The following is a 21256-nucleotide window of genomic DNA, read 5'->3' on the forward strand; positions in this document are numbered from 1 at the left end:
ATAGCCTCCTTATTAGCATTTCTACCAGGGCCTCCTGCCACCTTAAGGACAAAATGTCACTCCAGACTGGCCTGTGAGGCCCCCTAGGCCCTGGTCTCTGCCGTCCTTCCCAGCCCATCTTGTGCCACTCCCTGTACCTGTTCTTTCTTACCACACTGGATGGCAGAAAGCATCCTGAGTCCTACCAAAACTGTATGACTGCTTCTGCAAGTACCATTTCTGTTCAGAACACTGTCCCTCGTCTTTTTAGTTTGTCTCTCTGTTGCTTCATTATCACAATCTGGGCTCAGTGCCTCCACGGTGGGCTTCCAGAGAGGATGACTTTCAGGACTATTCATGCCTCCTGTTTTTATGTTACCTGTGCACCCTCCCCCTGTGCTGGGAATGTTTTGTTCATTATTGTCTCACTGTCATCTGTGATAGGACCCCTGAAATAGGTTCTCAGTAAAGGTTTGCTCAGTGTGCCAAATCACTACTTTACTCTGTCATTGAACTTTTTTTTTTTTTTCCCCCAATTCTGGGTACCTATCAAAAATATTATGTTATGCTGGGTGTGGTGGCACAGGTAGTGCCTTGTAATCTCAGTGGCTTAGGAAACTGAGGCAGGAGGACAAGTTCAAAGCCAACCTCACCAACTTAGTGAGGCCCTAAGCAACTTAGTAAGACCCTGTCTCAAAATAAAACATAAAAAGGGCTGGGGATGTGGCTAGGTAGTTAAGCTCCCCCTGTGTTTAATACCTAGTACCAAAAACAGACCAAAACAAAACAAAACACCTATGTTGTGTGTTCTATTGACACAATTTCCATTTCCTCTGTATTTTATGTTGAGACACTGATTACCCTCTTTCTCTTTTGTCTAAATATTTATGGTTAATATGTATTTTCTAAAAACTTCCATCTTTAGCTTAGGTCTATTATGGGCTGGAGAAACTTTTTTTTTTTTTTTTTTTTGCTGTTATTTGGGTAGTTTGAACACAGAAAACAGGAAGGGTCAAGATATTGTAAGTTTATGAGGCCACTTTAAACACTGTAATGTCTTTCCTTTCTTGTTCTCCATCAATGATCCCTACTATTGAGAAATAATCTAATTGAGACCCTTGTCATGAACCATAGTAGGAAAACTAAATTACATCTATTGAATAGGATTTAGCTTTGATTCCTAAAAGTGGCACTTGCTTTGGCCAGCAACCTAAATGGATGGTTTTAAAAATTAGAAGTAATCTTGTTAGAAAATAAACATTTAAGAATTAAAAGACTTGCAGAAAAAATCATATTTGTGGTTAGTAAATGAGCCTCACCAATACCTAAGTAAAATGTAAAGTCTAATGATAAATTTTGATTTTAATATTTATTATCAAAACTTTTAAAGTATTTTTGAAGTATATACTTAGGACCCATTGAAAGTCTGATTTAAAATATCAATAGTTATTTATTAAAACTAATTTTATATTAATCATTACATCAAATCTTTTAATTAACCCTATAAACTAAGTATTGTGGTTATCTTACAGTTTAAGAAACTGAGACTGTAATATCAAGTGATTCACCCCAGATCACACCACATAAGGGTAGCCACAGGTTTTGAATCCAGATCTCTCCGACTCTGTGTCCACACTTTGAGCATAAATATTATGCTTTGATAACAGGAATTTTGGGATAGAATTTCAAAATGGTGCAATCGTTTGGCTTAGTCTGAACAGAAACCAGAGTGCCTATATTACCTTTATCAATATTTTCCTTTTATTTAAAAAGATTTCTCTAATAAACACTGCAAAGAACTGGACCATAACAGTATGTATGACAAAAATCCTTCACCAAATATTATTGGAGAAACTAGTTTAAATTTGAGCTAAGTCACGTATTAAGTATCTAAAATTGTGGTCTTCCTCCTTGTGACTGGTTTACCACTAAAGAGGTGTTTAGAACATAGGATGGAGATATTAAGTTCTGCTTACATCTTTCATTTGAGTCATGGAAGAATTGATTGCCCAATGAGTATGTATTAAAGAAGAAAGGAATCTTGTAAGAATGCTCCAGGTTACAAGCATGGCCACAATTGTTTGCAGTATCTACTAGGAAGAAAGTCTATCTGCACTGACCTTGCGACTTGAGTCAGTACTTCTGCTGGCATCTTTGTTCTTTCCTTAAATGTCAATATTATCTGTACAGGCCAGGGCTTGGGTACAATTTGGTGAGTTTGGACATATGCAAACAGCAATGATACCATCACAGCCATTAAGGTAATAATATCCAACACCTTCCAGAGTTTTCTTGTGTGGTTTTAATTTTTGTGTGCATGGGTGGTAAGAATACTTAACATGACATCTACTTTCTTAACAAATTCTGAAACTCACAATAACATATTATTAACTACAGGCTCTATGCCATATAGAAGATATCTATAATTTATTCATCTAGCATCACTGAAACTTTATGCCTAATTAACAGCAAGTTTTCATTTCCTCTATCCCTGTTTCCTGGAAACCATTATTTTATTCTCTGCTTTTGTGAGTTGGATGATAGTAGATACTTCATATACATGAGATTGGGTAGTATTTATCCTTCTGTGACTGGCTTATTTCACTCAATGTAATGCTTCCCAGGATCATCTGTGTCATTGCAAATGGCAAAAATTTCCTTCTTTTTAAAGACTCAGTAATATTCCATTGTGTATATATAACATTTTCTTTATCATTTATCTCTTGATGGACACAAGTTACATCCATATCTTGCTATTTTGAATAATGTTATAATGAACTTGGAGGAGCAGATATCTCTTTGAGATTCTGATTTAAATTCTTTGAGATACATACCCAGCAGTGGGATTGCTCACTCAATAACTTAGAGTGAGAGTTAGGATTGGGATGTCAGATGATTTAACTGACTGATGTAAACAGGACAACCATTATTTGTTTCATGTGACAAATGCAAAAATTAAAGATTTGGTTATAATATGAACATTATTATAGGCTTCAACTCCAAATTATTCCTTAGAAAAATAAAAGTTTCAAGAGGTAACTGATTTTCAATTTAGTCTTTTGTTTGGATTTCTTTTTTTATATTATCCTTCTAACATTCATAAAACAGTGCCTGACTTGTAATTCTCAGTCTGTCTATTATCATTTCTTCCACCTTCTTAAGGGTAACTACCACTGCCTCTTAATACTTCTTTTTATTTCTGCTTAATAAGAGAGGGAGAATTTGTTTCATTCTTTGTGTGTATAAATAAAAATACATGAGCAAAATCAGTTTTTTTTTCTTTCTGGTAAATAAGAACTATTAGTTTTTTCAAAATGCCTTCAAGATTTTAATCTGTTATAACTGTTTTCAACAAAATGAGTTTGTATTTAAGTCACTAAAGACTGGAAGGCATGATTTTTGTTTTAAAAGCTTTTATTCTAACACATATATATAATTTCTTAATTTTAATGGTTACTGTTTTGCTCTTTCAATTCCCCTTTTAAAATATTACTTTAGGACACCTGTAGTTTTAAAATAGTCAAAGTCTACTTAAAATAATATTATTTGAAAACCTATAGTATTGTTTGGTTAAGAAGGAATTTTTGTGCATATGGTTTTATAAGAAATGTTACGAATCAGCTGCAATGTTTACTTATTGCAAGGGACTGACTAATAAAGTGAACATAATAAAGTCCAGTATTTTTTTCTTCATTTTCTGTCTATTTGAGCTATCTGTTACTGAATGTGGGGTATTGAAGTCCCCTAGTATTATGACATTGCTGCCCACCTCTTCATTAATGTCCGTGAATATTTATATATTTAAGTGCTCCACTGTTGGGTGCATATGTATTTATAATTGTTATGTCCTTTTGACGAATTGACCCCTTTATCATTTAATAATGAACAACTTTGTCTCTTATGGCAGCTTTGACTTGAAGTCTGTTTCATCTGATTTAAGCATAGCTACCCCTATTCTCCTTGGGTCAATATTTCATGGAATATCTTCTTCCATTCCTTTACTTCCAGTCAACATGTGTCCCTAGATTGGTGGTAAGCAGTATACAGATAAATTTTGTTCTTTTTTATCCCATTCAGCCACTTTATGTCTTTTGATTGGATTGTTTAATCAATTTACATTCAATGTTACTATTTCACTATATGTTTTCTGGTTATTTTGTAGCTTCTTTCTTCCTCTCTTGTTCTCTACCTTTATGATTTGGTGACCTTCTGAAGTGCAAAGTTTTGATTCCTTCTCTTTCCCATTTGGGTACCTGCTGTAGATTTTTGCTATGCAGTTACCACAGGGATTATATGAAATATCTTACAGTTATAATAGATTATTTTAAGCTGATAACAAATTCAGTTGTATACACATTCTCTAGATTTTACCCCCCCACACACATACAGAATTTATATTTTTGTTAAAATTTACATCTTCTAATGTTGTGTATTCCTTAACAACTTCTTACAGTTAAAGTTGTTTTTGTTCATTTCGGAGTTTAATGTTCATACCAAAGATCTGAAAAATGTACACACCACTACTACAGTGATGAAATATTCTGAATATGACTATATATTTATTTCTACTCCTGAGTTCATTCTTTCAAATGTTTTCATGACCGTACTTATCATCCTTTCCTTTCTGGTTGAAGAACTCCGTAAGTTTTCCTCTAAGGCAGGTCTAGTAGTGACAACATCCTAATAGAGAACAACTGAAAGCTTTTCCACTAACATATAATAAAAGGCAGGAAGCATACTCACATCTCTTCATTTTAACATGGTATTGGAAGTACTAGCAAGAGTAGTCAGACAAGAAAGGAAGGAAGGAAAGGCATCCAAATTAGGAAGAAGTAAAATTATCCTCAGGCTCCTAAATGTAGAAAACCTCGAAGATTACAGGAACAGGTAGAACTAATAAATGAACACATTAGAGTTGCAGGATACAAAGTCAACATACGAAAATTAGTAGCATTTCTATATATAAGTATCGAGTTACCTGAAAAAGTAATCATGAAAACAATTCCATTTAAGGTATTCTAGAAAGTAAAATCCATAGGAATAAATTTATTAACCAAAGAGGTAAGAGATTTATACACCGAAAACTTTGATGAAGGAGTTAGAAGATCAATATGGAAAGATATTATGTGTTGAAGAATTGGAAGAATTAATACTGTTAAAATGTCCATATTCCCAAAAGCAATATACAGATTCAGTTTAATCCCTATTAGTCTCAATAGGATTTTCACAGAAATAGGGAAAAAAAAAATTCTAAAATTTGTGCGGAACCACAAAAAATCTTAAACAGCTGAAACAATAGTGGGGAAAAAAAATCAAAGTTGGTGGCATCACGCTTCCTGATTTAAAATTGTAAAGTTATGGTAGTCAAACAGCATGGTGCTGGCATTAAAAACAGAAACACACAAATGGAGCAGAGTAAAGAGCCCAGAAATAAATTCAAATATACATAGTCATCAATATTTGACAAGGACATTTAGAGGACAAAATAGGGAAAGGATGGTTTCTTTAATAAATGGTACCAGAAAACTGGATTTTCAAATGCAACAGAATGAAATTGAACCCTTACCTTACATTATACAGAGAAGTCAAAATGAATAAAAATCTAAATGTAAAACCTGAAACCATTAAATTTTCAGAAGAGAGCATAAGAGAAAATGACCTTGACATTGTTCTTGGCTATTATTTTTTTAATATAATCCCAAAAGTTCAGACTCTAAAAGCAAATATAAATAAATGTGACTATATCACACTAAAAGTTTTCTGTATAGCAAAGGAAACAATCAACAAAATGAAAAGCCAATCTGTGGACTGGAAAAATATTTGCAAACCACATGTCTGATAAAAAGTTTTTATCTAAAATTTATGAAGTCTTACATCTCAATAGCAAAACAAAGAAACAGAAACAACAAATAACCCTATTTAAAAATAGGCAAAGGACCTGAGCACTTTACTCCAAAGAAGACAGAATGGCCAATAGGCACATGAGAAGATTTTCAACTTCATTACTTATCAGGGAAATGGAAAACAAAAATCATTGTAAAATATTACCTTAGGCTTGTTAGGATCGTTTTTATTTTAAAAAATTTAATAATAATAAATGTGAGGGTGCAGAGAAAAGTAAATCCCAGTACACTGTTGATGGAATGTAGATTGGTGCAGCCACTATGGAAAACAACATGGGTGTTCCTAAAGAAATTAAAAATAGAACTCCTATATTATGACCCCCAATTTCTCTTTCTGGGTATATATCTAAATGAGGTGCAATCCCCACCTTACAAAGATATCCACTCCCATATCCATGTTCACTACAGCATTATTCACAACAGCCAAGATATGGAAACAACCAAAGTGTCTGTTAATAGATGAATGGATAAAGAAAATATGGGAATATATATAACATGCATGTATGTAACATGTATATGTATCATTATATATGTGATAGGGAATATAGAATATTATTCTACCTTATAAAATAAGATGATCCTGGCATTTTTCCCAACATGGATAATCTTGGAGGACATTATCCTAAGTGAAATAAATCAGACATATAAAGAAAAATATTGCCTGGTTTCATTTATATGTGGAATCTGAACAAACATACAAACAAAAGGCCAAATATAGAGATATAGGATAAAATCATGGTTACCAGAGTGGAAAGGGAGATGTAGGTTAGCAAATAGAAAATTATACATATGTACTATGAGCAGGTCTAAACAATTTGATGTACAATATGAGAACTATAATTGATAATATTGGGGTATTAGGGATTTTTGTTAAATAAGTAGATTTTAACTGCTCTTGGCATGCACACCTGCACACACAAACATATATGCACACACAGTAACTATGTGAGATGACAGTTAATTGCTTCACTGTGGTAACCATTTTACTATCTGTATCACCATTTTACTTTCTGAGTGTACCCCAAGCATCACGTTGTAACTCTCAAACAGATACAGTAAAAAGCATGAATATTGCACATCAGTTAAGTCCACTATGCAGAAAAATCATCAAATATAGCTATTGTTATACCCACATAAACAAAGGAAACCTCTAAGTAAAGTTCAAGTGATATTTTTGTTAGGTACCTGTTGGGTCTGTTAGTTAGCCATTCTCACTGATGAATAACTGATTTTTATGTATTTATTTTATCCGTGTCATTAGCTCACCAAATAACGTGTCTCACATTAGAAGAAAACAAATGCTGGCTGTAAAATCAACACTGTAGGGAACCATAATCCTCAGACATACTGTGGTCTGTATTACTCCTTAAATTATGCTGTAACTGTCTCTATTCTGTCTTTAAATTTGCATTTTCCTACTATATGAATCTTTAGCATTAACTTCTATTTTACAGTCCCATTTCCTGTGGCTTAGCAGTGAAATACTTCATAAGACTTGATGCAAAGAACCGAGAAAATATAAATAGACCAAACAACAACTTTCATGTTGAATGTGAGATTTTCTACTATTTTAGGACTTTGAGGGAGGTTAGTTCGCTCAAGCTCTAAAATGTTTATAGCTGAGACTACTTGCACCCAGCAGGAGCTGACCTAAAAAGCAACATCAAATATTCTAAAGTCATGAAAATGAAAGGAGTTTCTAGCCTTGAAAGTATGCAAAATCTTTGCAGTGAAGAAAAGGGTGCTTCTCTATTCAAAATTCCATGCATAATCCCACATCTCCACAAGGGTAATATGCCTTGAAGGACATTAGCCCCCTGTGCTGCATGGTTAAACTAATTAATTGACTTACAAGACAGCTATCTTCCCAGGAGTGTCATAAAAGTTTCTTGTGAATTGAGAACCTATTAGGTGACACAGAAAGTTGAATAGAGCAAACATACTTTGAAATGATTGATCAGATTAATATCTAATTTATATATTATGTATCCTAATGGAAAGTTTATACCATAAAAATTTAATATTGCTTATTGTGAAAAGTGAAATCAGATGTTGGGAGTAGAATCATCTGCATCTATTAATTTTGCTACACTATTCTAAAGTTTTTGGAAGAGAAGCCAGGGATGAAGTTTATCTTGAATTAATATTCTAGTTTGTTATTGTTTTTTACCACAGCACAGATTTATTTCCTCATGATACCAAAAAGATAAAAAATTTAAATTTTAAAATTTTGTTAGAAATAGGGTAAGAATTTTAATTTCATCAGTTAGGTAAAATAAAATGCATAAGGATATTTGATTGCCTATATAATTAAAAAGGTCTTCGTTGGGAAGGGGAAGTTACATTTATAGATTGAATTTCTTTAATCTGTTAACTATTCACTTTTAAAAATCAATATTTATTTGCTATTCTGCTTATCAATGCAAATATTTTATGGATTCAGTGTTATTAAAAAGTGTAAGGAAAAATCTTTGCTATTTTTAAATAAAGTTTATGCAGATTCATTATAGAAAATTTTGGAAAATATTAGGAGTACAAAGAAGAAAAGCAATAAACATCACTTGAAGTCAGTTGCTATTATTTAAATATATTTTCTTTTAGTCATATATCCTGTATTTTCCCACTTTAAAACTTCCCCACAGAAATCAAAGAAAGAGTGCAGGAGGCTGCACTTCAGGAGGCAGTCACTCTTGGAGAACTCCCTCAGCAGATGGGCATTTGGGGACCTCTGTTAGATGCTTTTCATTGCTGTGACCAAAATACCTGACAAAAACAACCTCAAAAGGAAAAGTTTATTTTGGCTCATGGTTTCAGAGGTTTAGTCCGTGACTGGCTGCCTCCATTTCTCTGGGCCTGAGGTGAGACAGAGCATCATGGCAAAAGGGCATGGCAGAGGAAAGTGGCTGTTCTCATACTGGCCAGGAATCACAGTAAGGAAGGAGTCAGGGGGACAAGAGATAATCCCCAAGAACACACCCCAAGAGACTTACTTCAACTAGTCACACCCTATCTGACTACAGTTGCCATCCAGTAACTGTACAGTAGTCCTTCAAATTATGAATCCATCGAATGGATTAATCCACCAATAAGGTTATAATTCTTATAATATAATCAATCATCTTACCTCTGAACATTCCTGCATCAACAAGGGAATTTTGGGGTGACATCTCATATCACTGAGATGATCATCATATCATCTCAACTGTAAAAGGACATTTGGCTTTTCCTCCTTCCCTGCATTTGAGCAACTATGTCCTCTTAATGTGGAATGTTGAATGCTTGAGTTTAGGCCACTAGTGGATAATACTCTGAAATGAATAGGTGAATTGTGTGATTTTTAGAACTTTAAAAAGTCATCTACATTTGACTGTAGTGTTGTATTCTTGATGAATGTGTTTGAAGGATAACGAATCTGTTCCTCCATGTTTTCTCCAACTCAGTTCCTTAAGCTTTGGAATTGTGTTTTGGGAACTCTCAAGCTGGGCCCTGAGACTCTGAGTAAGATTTCGCTAAGTGGAATGGGAAGGGCATCCTTTGGGGACTAGGTCAGGGCAAATTTTAGTTGGCTTGGAGCACAATACTTAGTTATTGAATAATACGACAATGTGTGTTTGCATTAGTTCAAGATTTATAAAGGCTGTAATACAAATCCTTATATATTGCATTTTATTGTCATCTTAACTAGAAGGAGCAGAAGAAAGGATGACACTAAGAGGTAACCTGTGTTCCTTCTGGTCAGAACAGGAAAAATTAAGGTGGCAGAAGATAATGAAATTATTTGTTTAAATGAAGATTTTTACTTCTCTGTTAGATTAAACAAGTATTCATGACTCTCTAGGTTTCCATCAAGAACTGAATTGAGGGTGATATTATTCTACTTGTTTTGTGAACATGTTGTACATTGTTATATGTACACCGATGGGGTACATATAAATTGTGCTAGAAAATTATTATCACATATGGAACTGAATGTCAATAGTGATCATGATAAGAACCCCTGTAGAGATTTGAATATGTATCTTATGCTGTTTTCCAGGGAAAGGTGATGTGTTTGGGGACATCTTCTGGAAGGAAACCACCCTTGCTCATGCATGTGCCAATGTCCGGGCCCTGACATACTGTGACCTACATATCATCAAGCGAGAAGCCTTGCTCAAAGTCCTTGACTTTTATACGGCTTTTGCAAACTCCTTCTCAAGGAACCTCACTCTTACTTGCAATCTAAGGAAGCGGGTATGTTTTTGAATCTACTTTCCCTGAGTATCTAGAGGGTTGACATGCTGGGCTGTTTTAGAGCTGAGCAATGGAAAAGTTAGTTTATTTTGCAGCAATATATTTTCATCAATATAAAGCAATATTGTTTTTTTCCCTTTATTTATATTTTGTTCAATTTTTAAGGAAAACTGATGTCCTTATTATATGAGTGAATATTTGAGCCTTTATACATTTCAGATGCAAAATGAAAAATAGCCTTGAGAAGAAACGAATGAATTGTAAACTAACAATGACAGTTCTTGGACTTGATAATACAACCATAAAATGAATACCAGTGTCTTTTACTTTATTACATAGACTCCTTTAAAGCTGGTAAGGTTAATCAAGCTGGTTGCCTATTTTACATTCCCAACCCTCTTAAACCATCCTTCTCATTTAATAATCAATTCACAAAACTTACTCTCCATTAATCCTTTCAAAGAACACTATCTCAAAAATTAATTAGCCACACTGACATATCCAACAAGTACATATAGGAATCCTTTATTTTGTACTGCTGCTCCAAATTTAATCTTCATTACCATTTTCTTTTTTTATTGATGAGTGTGACACAAATTTAATTTGCATAAAGAAATCTCCTAGCTATGATTTATAGGTCATTGGGCATTGACTAAGATTCTTTTATTGCCGAGAAGGAAATACGTGTTTGGATAACTGCACTTAAGGAATTCTATCTAAAATGATTGCTTCTCTATAGTGAAGTATTTTGAAATAACAATCTTATCTTTCCACTACCTCTTAAAGACAACCTTCCCTGTAGTTAACAAGGAGAAAAAAAAGTCAAGAGACAAATTAATGTCTATACTGTAGCAACATAGAAATGAACATAATTAAATCAACCTGATTCCTACTCAGGGTTCCAAGAGGAGACCAGAATAGCAGGAGCAGTATTTGTACCGACTGTGTTATAACATCTGATCTATATTTGAACAATATTTTCAGTTTATGCTTTTATTAATAGTCATTGAGCTTCCAGAACCTGTGAGACAAGTAAATAGCTTAGAGAACACAAAGACTAAACACAGATTCCATATACTCAAGAAGCTTCAAGTGTGAATATGCTGTGAAGCACAAGTAATTGAACATTTAGGCAATGCTGATGTGGAACAGTGATGTCAGACACAAACTAAATATAGACCTTTCTTGCTTGCTTGTTAGGGAGTGCAGAGTCTCTTTGGACTACTCTCTACTTTTCATAATGACAAGTTCCTATTCTACAGGCAGCCTATTAGGAATCTGAAAGAATGTCCTAAGTCTCATCAACCTAGAATTTTCCAGATCTGAAATCTTCTGCCTTCCTGCAAGATTACCAAAACCCCTATTCTTGGTCATTCCATCTTCAAGACAAATCTCATTTGTCATTGCCCTCCCGAAAACATGTTGTTTACACCGTATCTCATTTGATGTTATAATAGTCCTGTGAAATAAAACAGGAAGTTTTTCCCCTCTCAAAGTACGTGAGAAGCCTCAGGGCCAGAGGGATTAATCTTACATACCAACCAATATATTTGCAATGGTAGGTTGCAAAGAAGGACAATTAAAACAGATCACCAGTAGAAAATAAAAAATAAATGAGTTCATCACAAACCTCTATTCCTCTTTTTCTCTTATACACAAACTCTTTCCCTCTCTCTCTCTCTCTCTCTCTCTCTCTCTCTCTCTCTCCGTTGATTATCAGAATAGAATGTGCATGCCAATGTGGCTCCCTCTGAGAGGAACACAGTTAGAGATGGAAAACTCGTGCTGTTTTTTTTAATAGAAATTGGGACTGAGGTGCCTGTCTTCTCAGGTACCGAGGTGCTAAGTGACATCAAATGGCTCCTTAATAACCTGTTCCCTGGTATAACATGCCACTTTTTAATAATTCCAGCCCTTCTGCTCATGATGGATTATTTCAATAAGTGGGCAAATTGTGGGCACAGGGCATATCGTCAATGTCACCTTATTCTCAGCAAAATAAAAGTAAAAGAGAAACTGCAAGGAAATATCTTCTAATGACCAGTAATATAAACTATCATTTTGAGAGCCCATTTTATATGCCCCTAAACTTCAGCATATTTTACATATTTTTAATCTTATTAAATGTCAGCAACCCATATTAAAGGCGATGTGGTCTCCATTTCATCTGTGAAGAGGTCCAGGTTCTGAGATTGGGACAGGTAGTTGCCAAATAACTATGGGATAGTGTTGGGATTTGACTCTTATCTATGACTGATCCTCTGTTTCTCATTCACTTTATTCCCATTGATCTATTAATAAAAATATTTTGTTCTCATTGCTAAAAGTTTTATAGCACTGAAAATTTGTTTTGAATTTGGTATAATCAAAATTATGTCCTTAGTATGCTGTTGATCTAACTATCATAATCAATGATTAAGCCCATGCTTCTTGTAAGTGAGGGAGCAGATTTTGAACCATGTTTTTGGTCACAGTGGACTAGCTCTGGCTACAAAAGTTCTTACAGTGGCTCAGTGGAGAGGTTTGTATAGTGTGCAGTTTTCAGTGGCTGTCGGGAGGGATGGGACAGTTCTTTAGCTGCCTGAGATCATTCTCCATTAAGGAAAAATAAGATGCTTGCTGTGAACATGTAGCTTAACTATCCTTAAACTCCTCTGCATAAAAGTTCTAGAGCTCTAAGTCGTAATTTCATCCAAAATAAACTAGAGCAGAGTTTGGCAAACTTTTTGTTGCAAGAATCAGTAAATATTTTAGAATCTGCGGGCCAGTCTCAACCACTCAGCTTTGCTATTGTTCTATGAAAGCAGCTGTCTTAGTCACCCAGGACAAGATGGCATATACTGGTTGCCTCAAATAACAGAGATTTCTTTTCCTCAGTTCTGGAGGCTGGCAAGTTCAAGATCAAATTATCAGCCAGTTTGGTTCCTGGTGAGGGCTCTCTCTCTGGTTTGCAGATGACTACTTTATTGCTGTGTCCTCATATGGTAGAGAAAGGGAGGAAGAAAGCTCTCTGGTGTCTCTTGTAAAGGCACCAATCCTCTTAAGTGTTCCACTCTCATGACCTCATCAAAACCTATTTACCTCCATATCTTTGGGGGTTACAGCTTCAACATATGAATTTGGGAAGGAGAACAAAATTCAGCCCAAAGCAGAAGTCATAAAAATATGTTAATAAATGAAGATGGTTGTATTCTAGTAAAACATGGTTTACAAAACAGATAGCTGCCTTGGATCTTAAGTGCATAAAATGCTAAAGTAGGAAACTGGAAGTTAGATACCGGGTATACAAAGAGAATTCTCTCTTCCTTTATTAGATAGCAAATCTCAATTACTTACGAATCGGAAAACAATCACAAGCAGAAAATGCCTTAATGAGAGGAGCCAGGCAGATAGCGTGGAGGAAGGAGGCAGGCTTCTGGTTGCTGTGAAGACTGTGAGTTCCCACTGTATAAAAGGGGCAGCTTCTGCTTGTTCTTACCCTGCTGGAATGCCAGTGTAGTGTTTCTTGGTCTTCATATTTTTTTTTTTTCCCAGAGAAGTCAGAAGTATGAATTTTTATGTGAAATTATATTAGTGTGGTAATTTGGTTAATTTATTTTAAAAAGTCTGTGCTCAAAAAGTAAAATGAAGTCAAGCAACAAGTCTACTTGCTATTGATCCAACAGGTTGTGACCTAAATGGAATGATTTAATGAACTTCTCATCTCATTGTACCAGAAACCTGAGATCTTTTTTACCTGGAGACTATAAATTTTGATGAGAAAAAATACTATATTTTTATTTAATCTAGTTTATTACTGAAATTTAGCTTTCCCTTAAGTTATGAAATTGGTAACCAATTATAGTGTTATTAGAAGTGCCAAAATAAATCATAGGCATTTTCAGATCCTCTTGTATGTATTAAAGATACCTTGAAATGTTTATACTCATCACTGTTTATAAATTATGGTAGTTACTAGACCTGCTGCTAGATATATTGCTGTGTTAATAAAGCAAATGTGTATTATGAATCAATTCAAAATATTTCGATAACTGAAATTCAACATAATGTGTTTCCTTTGCAATTCTGTGTATTTATTTTGGGCTATTAAAACAGCCAATCTGAGAAGAGGCCCACAGACTTCACCAGACTAGAGGAGGTTAAGATCCCTGTGCGAGAGCCAGAAACTAAACTGAGTCGAGCCATAGAGCTGGTTGGTGTATTTTTTATTTAATAAGAGCACAATTCCATAGTTTGCAATAAGTTAAAGCATTCAGAAAAGTCATGAGAAAGAAATAAAGTTGATACACTTGCTGACTTTATGCATTTATTTACTTAAACAACTCAAGATACCGTTTCCTGGAATGATGTAATGGTGTTTGCTAAAATGAGAACTAGAGCTCAGGTATGGTAAACAGTATACCTAGCACAAATGATGACTAAATTTTAAAGGATTTTCAGTAGACTCTTAAAATAAGTGTTGTCCTTCTGCTCACTCTGCCTGGTTATCACACAATGGCATTTGCAACCTGTATGAAAACTATGAACCTAGTGGCCGTGACTGTTGCCCTTTCAAAGACTTGCTTATTAAGCCATCCTGTGGGAAGTTGGAGTTCATGTTGGTTCTTGTGGCTCACGGTATCTAAATGATCATTCAAACAATGCAACTTATGTGTGACTTCAACTTTCCCCTTCAGAAGTGTGGAATTTTGATAAGAGCCAGGTGGAGAATGACTATGTGACCAGTTCTAATAAAACACCCTAGGTACTGAGGGCCTAATGAGTTTCTGTGGTAGCTAACACTTCATGTGAGTTCTCAAGACTCTTGCTGGAGGAATTAAGGAGTGAGCCCCTGCAGCCTTGTGGGTGGCTTCTTCCAGACTTCTCCCATGTGCCTTTATCCTTTCCAGGATTGCTTTGTATCTTATGTTGCAGTTTAACTCTATGCTGAATCCTCTGAATTCTCCTAGAGAATCATTCAGGCTGGAGATAACTCCTGAGGACCACCAATAACACCATTTATAAAGGTTAATAAAAAAACTATGTTCTCAGAGGTCCTGAAATCTGCAGACATATTCATAATTTCATTGGATGTTTTTTTCCATAAAAGATGCAGAAACCTAAAGATATTATGTTTTATGAGTATAAGAAAATGAACCATTTAAAAATTGGTGGGTATATTTGTCCATGAGGCTGTCAAGAGAATTCCATTTCCTTGAAGCTTAAAATAAATGTTGCATTAGCACTTATGGCTACATTAAGCATGGCTGAAATTTTGAATTATTTCTGAATATTTTCTTCACTTTGAAGATAGCAAGAACATATTTTCCTCCAGATTGACTATTTAAATAGGATGGGTAAGGGATTTTATCTGCTATTTTCTGTACATCTTTAGATGTGATACTTTGTTAAAATGGGACACAAAAAACATTGGCTGGCTCATAGCATATTTGATATACTTCCATCAAGCTCCTACTAACAGGACTATGGGGTCATGGAGGGAAAAGGCCTAGTGCCTGCTCTCTAGGAGCCTACCAAATAATAAGTCATCATGAAAGGGTTACTCTCAGGTATAAAGGGGACATGAAGGAGATGAATCCTTTTTGTCATGGAGTGGAGCCCAATGGACATCAATAAAAAATGATGCCGAACTGACCCTTGCCCTTTAGTTGTGGTCTCAAAGAAATGCTCCATTTCAAGCTTCAGAGACTCATCTTGCTCTAGCTCTACAGTTAGTTTAGACTCCTTTGCACTGAACATCTCTGTACATATAGTTCAAGACACAGGCTAATCTGGGACCTTTAAACAATATTCATTTAATTCTCGCATTAGTTTGGTCAGGCTGCCATAACAAAATACCATAGATTGGTATTTAAACAACAGAAATTTAGTTTTTCACAGTTATGGAGGCTAGAAAATTCCAAAATTAAGGTGTCAGTAGGGTTGGTGTCAGGTGAGGTCTCTGAGTTACAGAAGCCTACTAGAATTCTCATGGTGTGCTTTTCCTGGCCTTTCTGCCAGTGCATGTGCATAGAAACTCTTTGGTGTTTCTTCTTATAAAGGTACTAATCCTGCTGAATCAGGACTCCATCATTATGACCGTGTATAACCTTAATTATTTCCATGGAAGCTCCATGTGGAGCATATAACCACACTGGAAGCTTGACCCTTGATATATGAATTTTAGGGGGATACCAACAACCAGTTCATAACAACCTTGTTTTATTTTTTAAGTTAAATATGAAGGAATAACTGAAAAATATTCTAAAATCAAAATGTATAGTTGAGAGCCAGGTGTGGTGGCTCATGTTTGCAATTTCAGTGACTAGAGAGGCTGAGGCAAGTTCAGGGCCAATCTCAGTAATTTAGTGAGGCCCTCAGCATCTTAGTGAGACCCTGTGTCATCCATGGCTGCAGATGTGGCTCAGTGGTTAAGTGGCCCTGAGTTTAGTCCCCCAGTACAAACAAAACAAAGACAACATATAGTCAAAGTAGGTCTGCATTACTGGGTTGTACAGCAATGTTGATTTTTAAACTATGCAGTGGATAATTGTCAATTCTGGCAAAACATTTCTAGATGCTTGCAAGATTTCCCATTAAAACTTAGAAAAATATCCCCAGGGAATGACCCAATTCAGATTATAAAATGGAAAAAACAGAACATAGGGATACTTGTAGAATCCCTTTCACCTCATAAAGCTGGGTCCCTTTTCCACAGGTGGTGCTAGTCTTGAGTAAACTCAAGTCAGCTGGCATCACGGAGCAGCACAGCACCATCCTGCGTGTTGTTTTTCAGTAGTAAGAAATCGTGGTTCGGTGCATTCTTGCATTTGCACAGCCTCGGATTCTTTTCTTCCCAGAAACCATTCTTACCATGGTGAATTCAGTAGCCCAGAATGTTTTTTTTTTTTTTTTTTTTTTTTTTTTTTTTACCTCTTCTGTGCACACTGAAGCATTTCAGCAGTGATCACCTTGGGTGAATGAAAAACATACTGGAATTGGATGTGAAACCTACCTAAAGTACTTGCTTGGTATTCGTGGGTTTCAGATTGTGTGGATTACAATGTTACATACGGGCATCTTTAGAGACATGGTCTAGGGTGACAGTGGGCATTCCAGTTTCACTACTTTGTCTTTTCTTCCCCATCCTCATGGTCTATCAGCTAAACACAATAAGAGAGCTCCTTTATTCCACAAAACTGGTATTTCTGATTGAAAAAGATATGACTGAAACATTGTCCATACTTGGGAAGAAGGATAACATGGCTTCCATAAAACTCTGAAATCCTGTGTATATCCATGTTCACTTCTCTCATGGCACTGATTGTAGTACTTTGGCTTCCTGTTTGTATTTTTGTTTTTTCAACTAAAGGATCGAGTTCCTTAAAGTAGGTATTCTCTATAAGTTTTTGATCGTGAGTGGCCAGAATGCATCTGCTATATAATCGAATGAATGAAGTGGTGAATGAATGAAATCTGAGTCTGTCGGGCTGCCCAGCACAGTTTTTATCATCAGTGACTATTATAGAGAAATAGAGAAATATTTTCATCTGGAGAAAGACACATGATACCTTTGACAACTTTGGCAAAGAGCCTCATGAAATAGGATTATGAAAATGACCATTACTAATTAGCGTTAAATCATGATTAGAGTCGACATCCAACTGCTGTTTCTAATCAGTTGTGCCTGCAGATTCTGCAGTCCTGTATACTGCTGCAGCTTGTCTACTGCTTTCAGAATAGTACAGCAGTTCTGACATCAAGGTGGAGTGAATTAAGATCATCTAATATCAGGAGCTGTGATGGCCAGAACAGTGCCTTCTTCCCATGCTAAAGGACTTTGAAGTGAGGGCATTTTCTTAGTTTCCTCTGAAGAATCTGCATGCCACATTTGAAGCTTGAGCGGAGAGTAGTTATAATTCTCATGACCTCAACTGATCATCAGGATTGCAAATTCTCTGTGCTTTACACGTCCTACTGACAGTAGCTCTGCTTATCAGTTATGGTTTGTAGAACCTTCACCTGCAAAATGATGCAGCTTGCTGCTTTGCACTTCTCACACCACAGGCATGATCTATCTCATTGGAGCTTGAAATCAATACTGTAAGGGAGGTGAGCTCAGAGAGGAGAGGGGACAAACTCATGACCACACAGTTGATAGTTGCTCTGTGGCTCCAGCCTTGGTTTTTCACCTCCAAGCTGGCTCTCATTCCAGTGATGGGGGTAGGAAGTGGCAGTCCTTCATCAATTCTAGAAGTTTGTCATGTGCATTTAGATGAAGCAGAGACCTAATTTGGAGTCTGTTGCGCCCTTAAGCTGCTTCTATTTAGGGCTCTCTGTTGGTCTGTTTCCAGACAGAATAAAAATTTTTTTCCACATTTAGTTGCCAGGACAGGACAGGGGTTCACAGATCCTTCACTCTTCAATATGCCTCCCAAGCAGTTATTTAAGGACTGAGTTTCCCAAGTTTCAGAGTAGGGACTGGATTCAGTAATTTACTAATACACTCAACAGCATACTATCTGTCATATGCCAGCTCTTCTTTTCAAAACTAGAATTTATTCTTATTGCAGGAAAGATGTATTTTAGTAGAAAACATGAAAGAAATAATAAGCCTCTAATAGATTGAAAAGTATTTAACTAACATAACATGAAAACGTAGACAGTTTACACATTATTTTTCTTAGGAGTCCTTGATGTATCTGACAGTTCAATTAAAGCATTCATTTTCATTTTAGGGCTGAATTCAGCCTTGTAATAATGCTTTTTCTAGGGTATCATTTATAGACTCACTGGGCTGTTTATTATGAAAGTGTCTACCTCTTAAACTTAAGGGTAAAAAAGGATTTTATGACTGTTAAGACTAAAATGTACATAGTATTTAGTTCCCTAGTGATTTTTGATGTTGATTTGAATTCAGATTCCATATAATTTTTCAATCTTATGTCTCTTTTTTCTCCTTCTTTCTTCTCAAAAAAAAAAAAAAAAAAAGTCAATGGATATTCTCCATTGCAGAAAGCATAGTATAACGTAATATATCAATTTACAATATTAAGTTTGAATCTTCTTCTGGATCTATTTTTTACGCCAAGTTCTTTAGAGAGTTCCTCCCTCCCCACTCCCAAGGCAACATCTGAATTTTGTCATGAAGTTTGTCATGTGTGATTTCAGTCATGTGTGGGGACTTCTTCCTTCACTTTTTGAACTGAATCAAGTGATTCAGTTTTTTCTGTCCTCTACGATATCTGAGAAAATATAGAGCTCATCAGATGTGTAGTTGAAAACCTTCCATGCTGTTTTTGAACAGTAGCTTCTAAAGATTTACAAGGGCACAGACTTTAGAAGCATTCAGTTATTCAAAAGAGAATTATTAAGATGTTTATAGTGAATTCAGTCAGACTATTAAAAAAATAAGTAAAATAAATACTATAATACTACATATGATTGTCATTGGAATGGTGAGGACTTTAGAACATTATATGTATTTTGCAAATGAGAAAACAGAGCAGCTCAGTAGGTAGATTGAATTTCCTAATCGTCGACCGTTCTGACCAAACGGTCTGAATTCATTGACTGTCACTTTTCTTTCCTTCCACCTGGGAGGTACATTTCATAGATTTTGACATTTCAGTCAAGTGAGCTTTCTCCACAGGAATCAAATCTAGTGATTCTACTAAATAGCCAGAGACACTCGAATGACCCAAGGAGACTACAGTAATTTCTCCTAGAGAAAATCATTCATTTTCTGCCTTTTCGTTCTGAATCAGGTTACAGTCCACTCACCCAACACATTTAGAGCTGACATTTTATTTCACTGGGGTTTCATCTGCATCCAAAGTTTTATCCACTAGAGAGTGATGTTATGTGTAGAAGTTCAGCAGAGGCACAGTCCCTTTGGAAACTTACAATCTGGAATGGAAACATCAGTGTTAAAACTGCCAATTCTGCACATAAGAAGCCAGTTTCCCCTAAGCTCAGCACACACAGGAAATGAGAGGCATTGGACCCTGACCAGGAATTTGCTTTCTCCTTTTAACCAGTACCTTAGCAATACTTTAGATATGATTGTGAATGCATGGTATCACAGGCACATTAAATGGCTAATATGTAGCACACATAGTTTGAAAGTTAGTTTCCCAAGACAGGAAGTTATAGACCTTCTCTTGCAAAACAGTGTTCTTAACGATCAGAATTCATGACTAAGTGAATGACTCACTTAGTCATCATAGAGTGTGCTAGTTCAAAGCAAAGGGTCAGTTGGGCCAGCAAAAAATGAATGGAAGAGAGAGGATCCAGCCTACAAAGGAGGTTGACTGCGGACGTGAGAGTCACAAAGCAGCTTGTTGCTGAAATCACACACTGAAAGGAATTTGTCTGTGGGCTTCTGGGAGTAAGCATGGAGACAGAGAGCTAAGAAAAATGCCTGACTGGGGCTCATTTCCTTCGTTCTGATCCAACTGTGTCTTCCAGAGTGTTTGAAAAGGTCTTCATACAGACTTTTTCTCTGGTGTGAAAGTAGATTTGGATTTGTAGTTTGGTAAAGCTGAAAACTCTGTTGTTGGGCTCCCAAGCCATTCTACTGGACACATTTCTTTAGAGGGCCATTTTAAATTTTGAACCAGCAATTCTATGGAGGTAAGTAACCTTAATGAAGCTCAAGTAGTGAGAGAGAGAGAGAGAGAGAGAGAGGGAGATCTGTAAGAATTCAGAAATTCCATCAATGCAAATCTGTCAGTCTAAAAGACTTGCACAAATGTAATGATATGAAATGTACCCTATTCTTGGAAGGCAGACAGCTTTACTATACCAAATAGATGATGAGATTTGGACAGTCAGCTTTTGAGCCAACTTTATAAGACAAATGTATCAAATGTCTTTCTGGAAGCACAGGTACCTCTCTATTTTCCATCGTCAATACCCATGCCCCAGAAATCAATTCACATGGATACCACAGAATTTCACATCACTAAAGCATTTCTTTCATTTTGTTCTAAGTCTCTTCAGGAAAATGTGTCCAGTTTTAAAACTGCTCTTGTAGTTTATCTTTCAGACAATGGGAATACTCAATCCTCTGGTGTACTCTGGCTTGTCAAAAATACAACTGATTAATTCTGGTTCAAGAAAATCTGAGATGCTTTTAATTTATTACCCAAATAAAATCA

General features: G+C 35.7%; 1 protein-coding gene across 1 annotated transcript in view; it reads left to right on the forward strand.

The window, feature by feature from the left end:
* KCNH5 (potassium voltage-gated channel subfamily H member 5) overlaps window positions 1-21256 on the forward strand; it is a 700940-nt gene that overhangs the window by 643243 nt on the left and 36441 nt on the right. Inside the window, exon 12 of the mRNA XM_079126274.1 lies at window positions 9919-10115. Coding sequence (XP_078982400.1) covers window positions 9919-10115 — 197 coding nt within the window. The remainder of the gene's footprint in view (window positions 1-9918; window positions 10116-21256) is intronic.

This window comes from Sciurus vulgaris, assembly GCF_902686455.1.
Source record: "Sciurus vulgaris genome assembly, chromosome: 2".
NCBI lineage: Eukaryota > Metazoa > Chordata > Mammalia > Rodentia > Sciuridae > Sciurus > Sciurus vulgaris.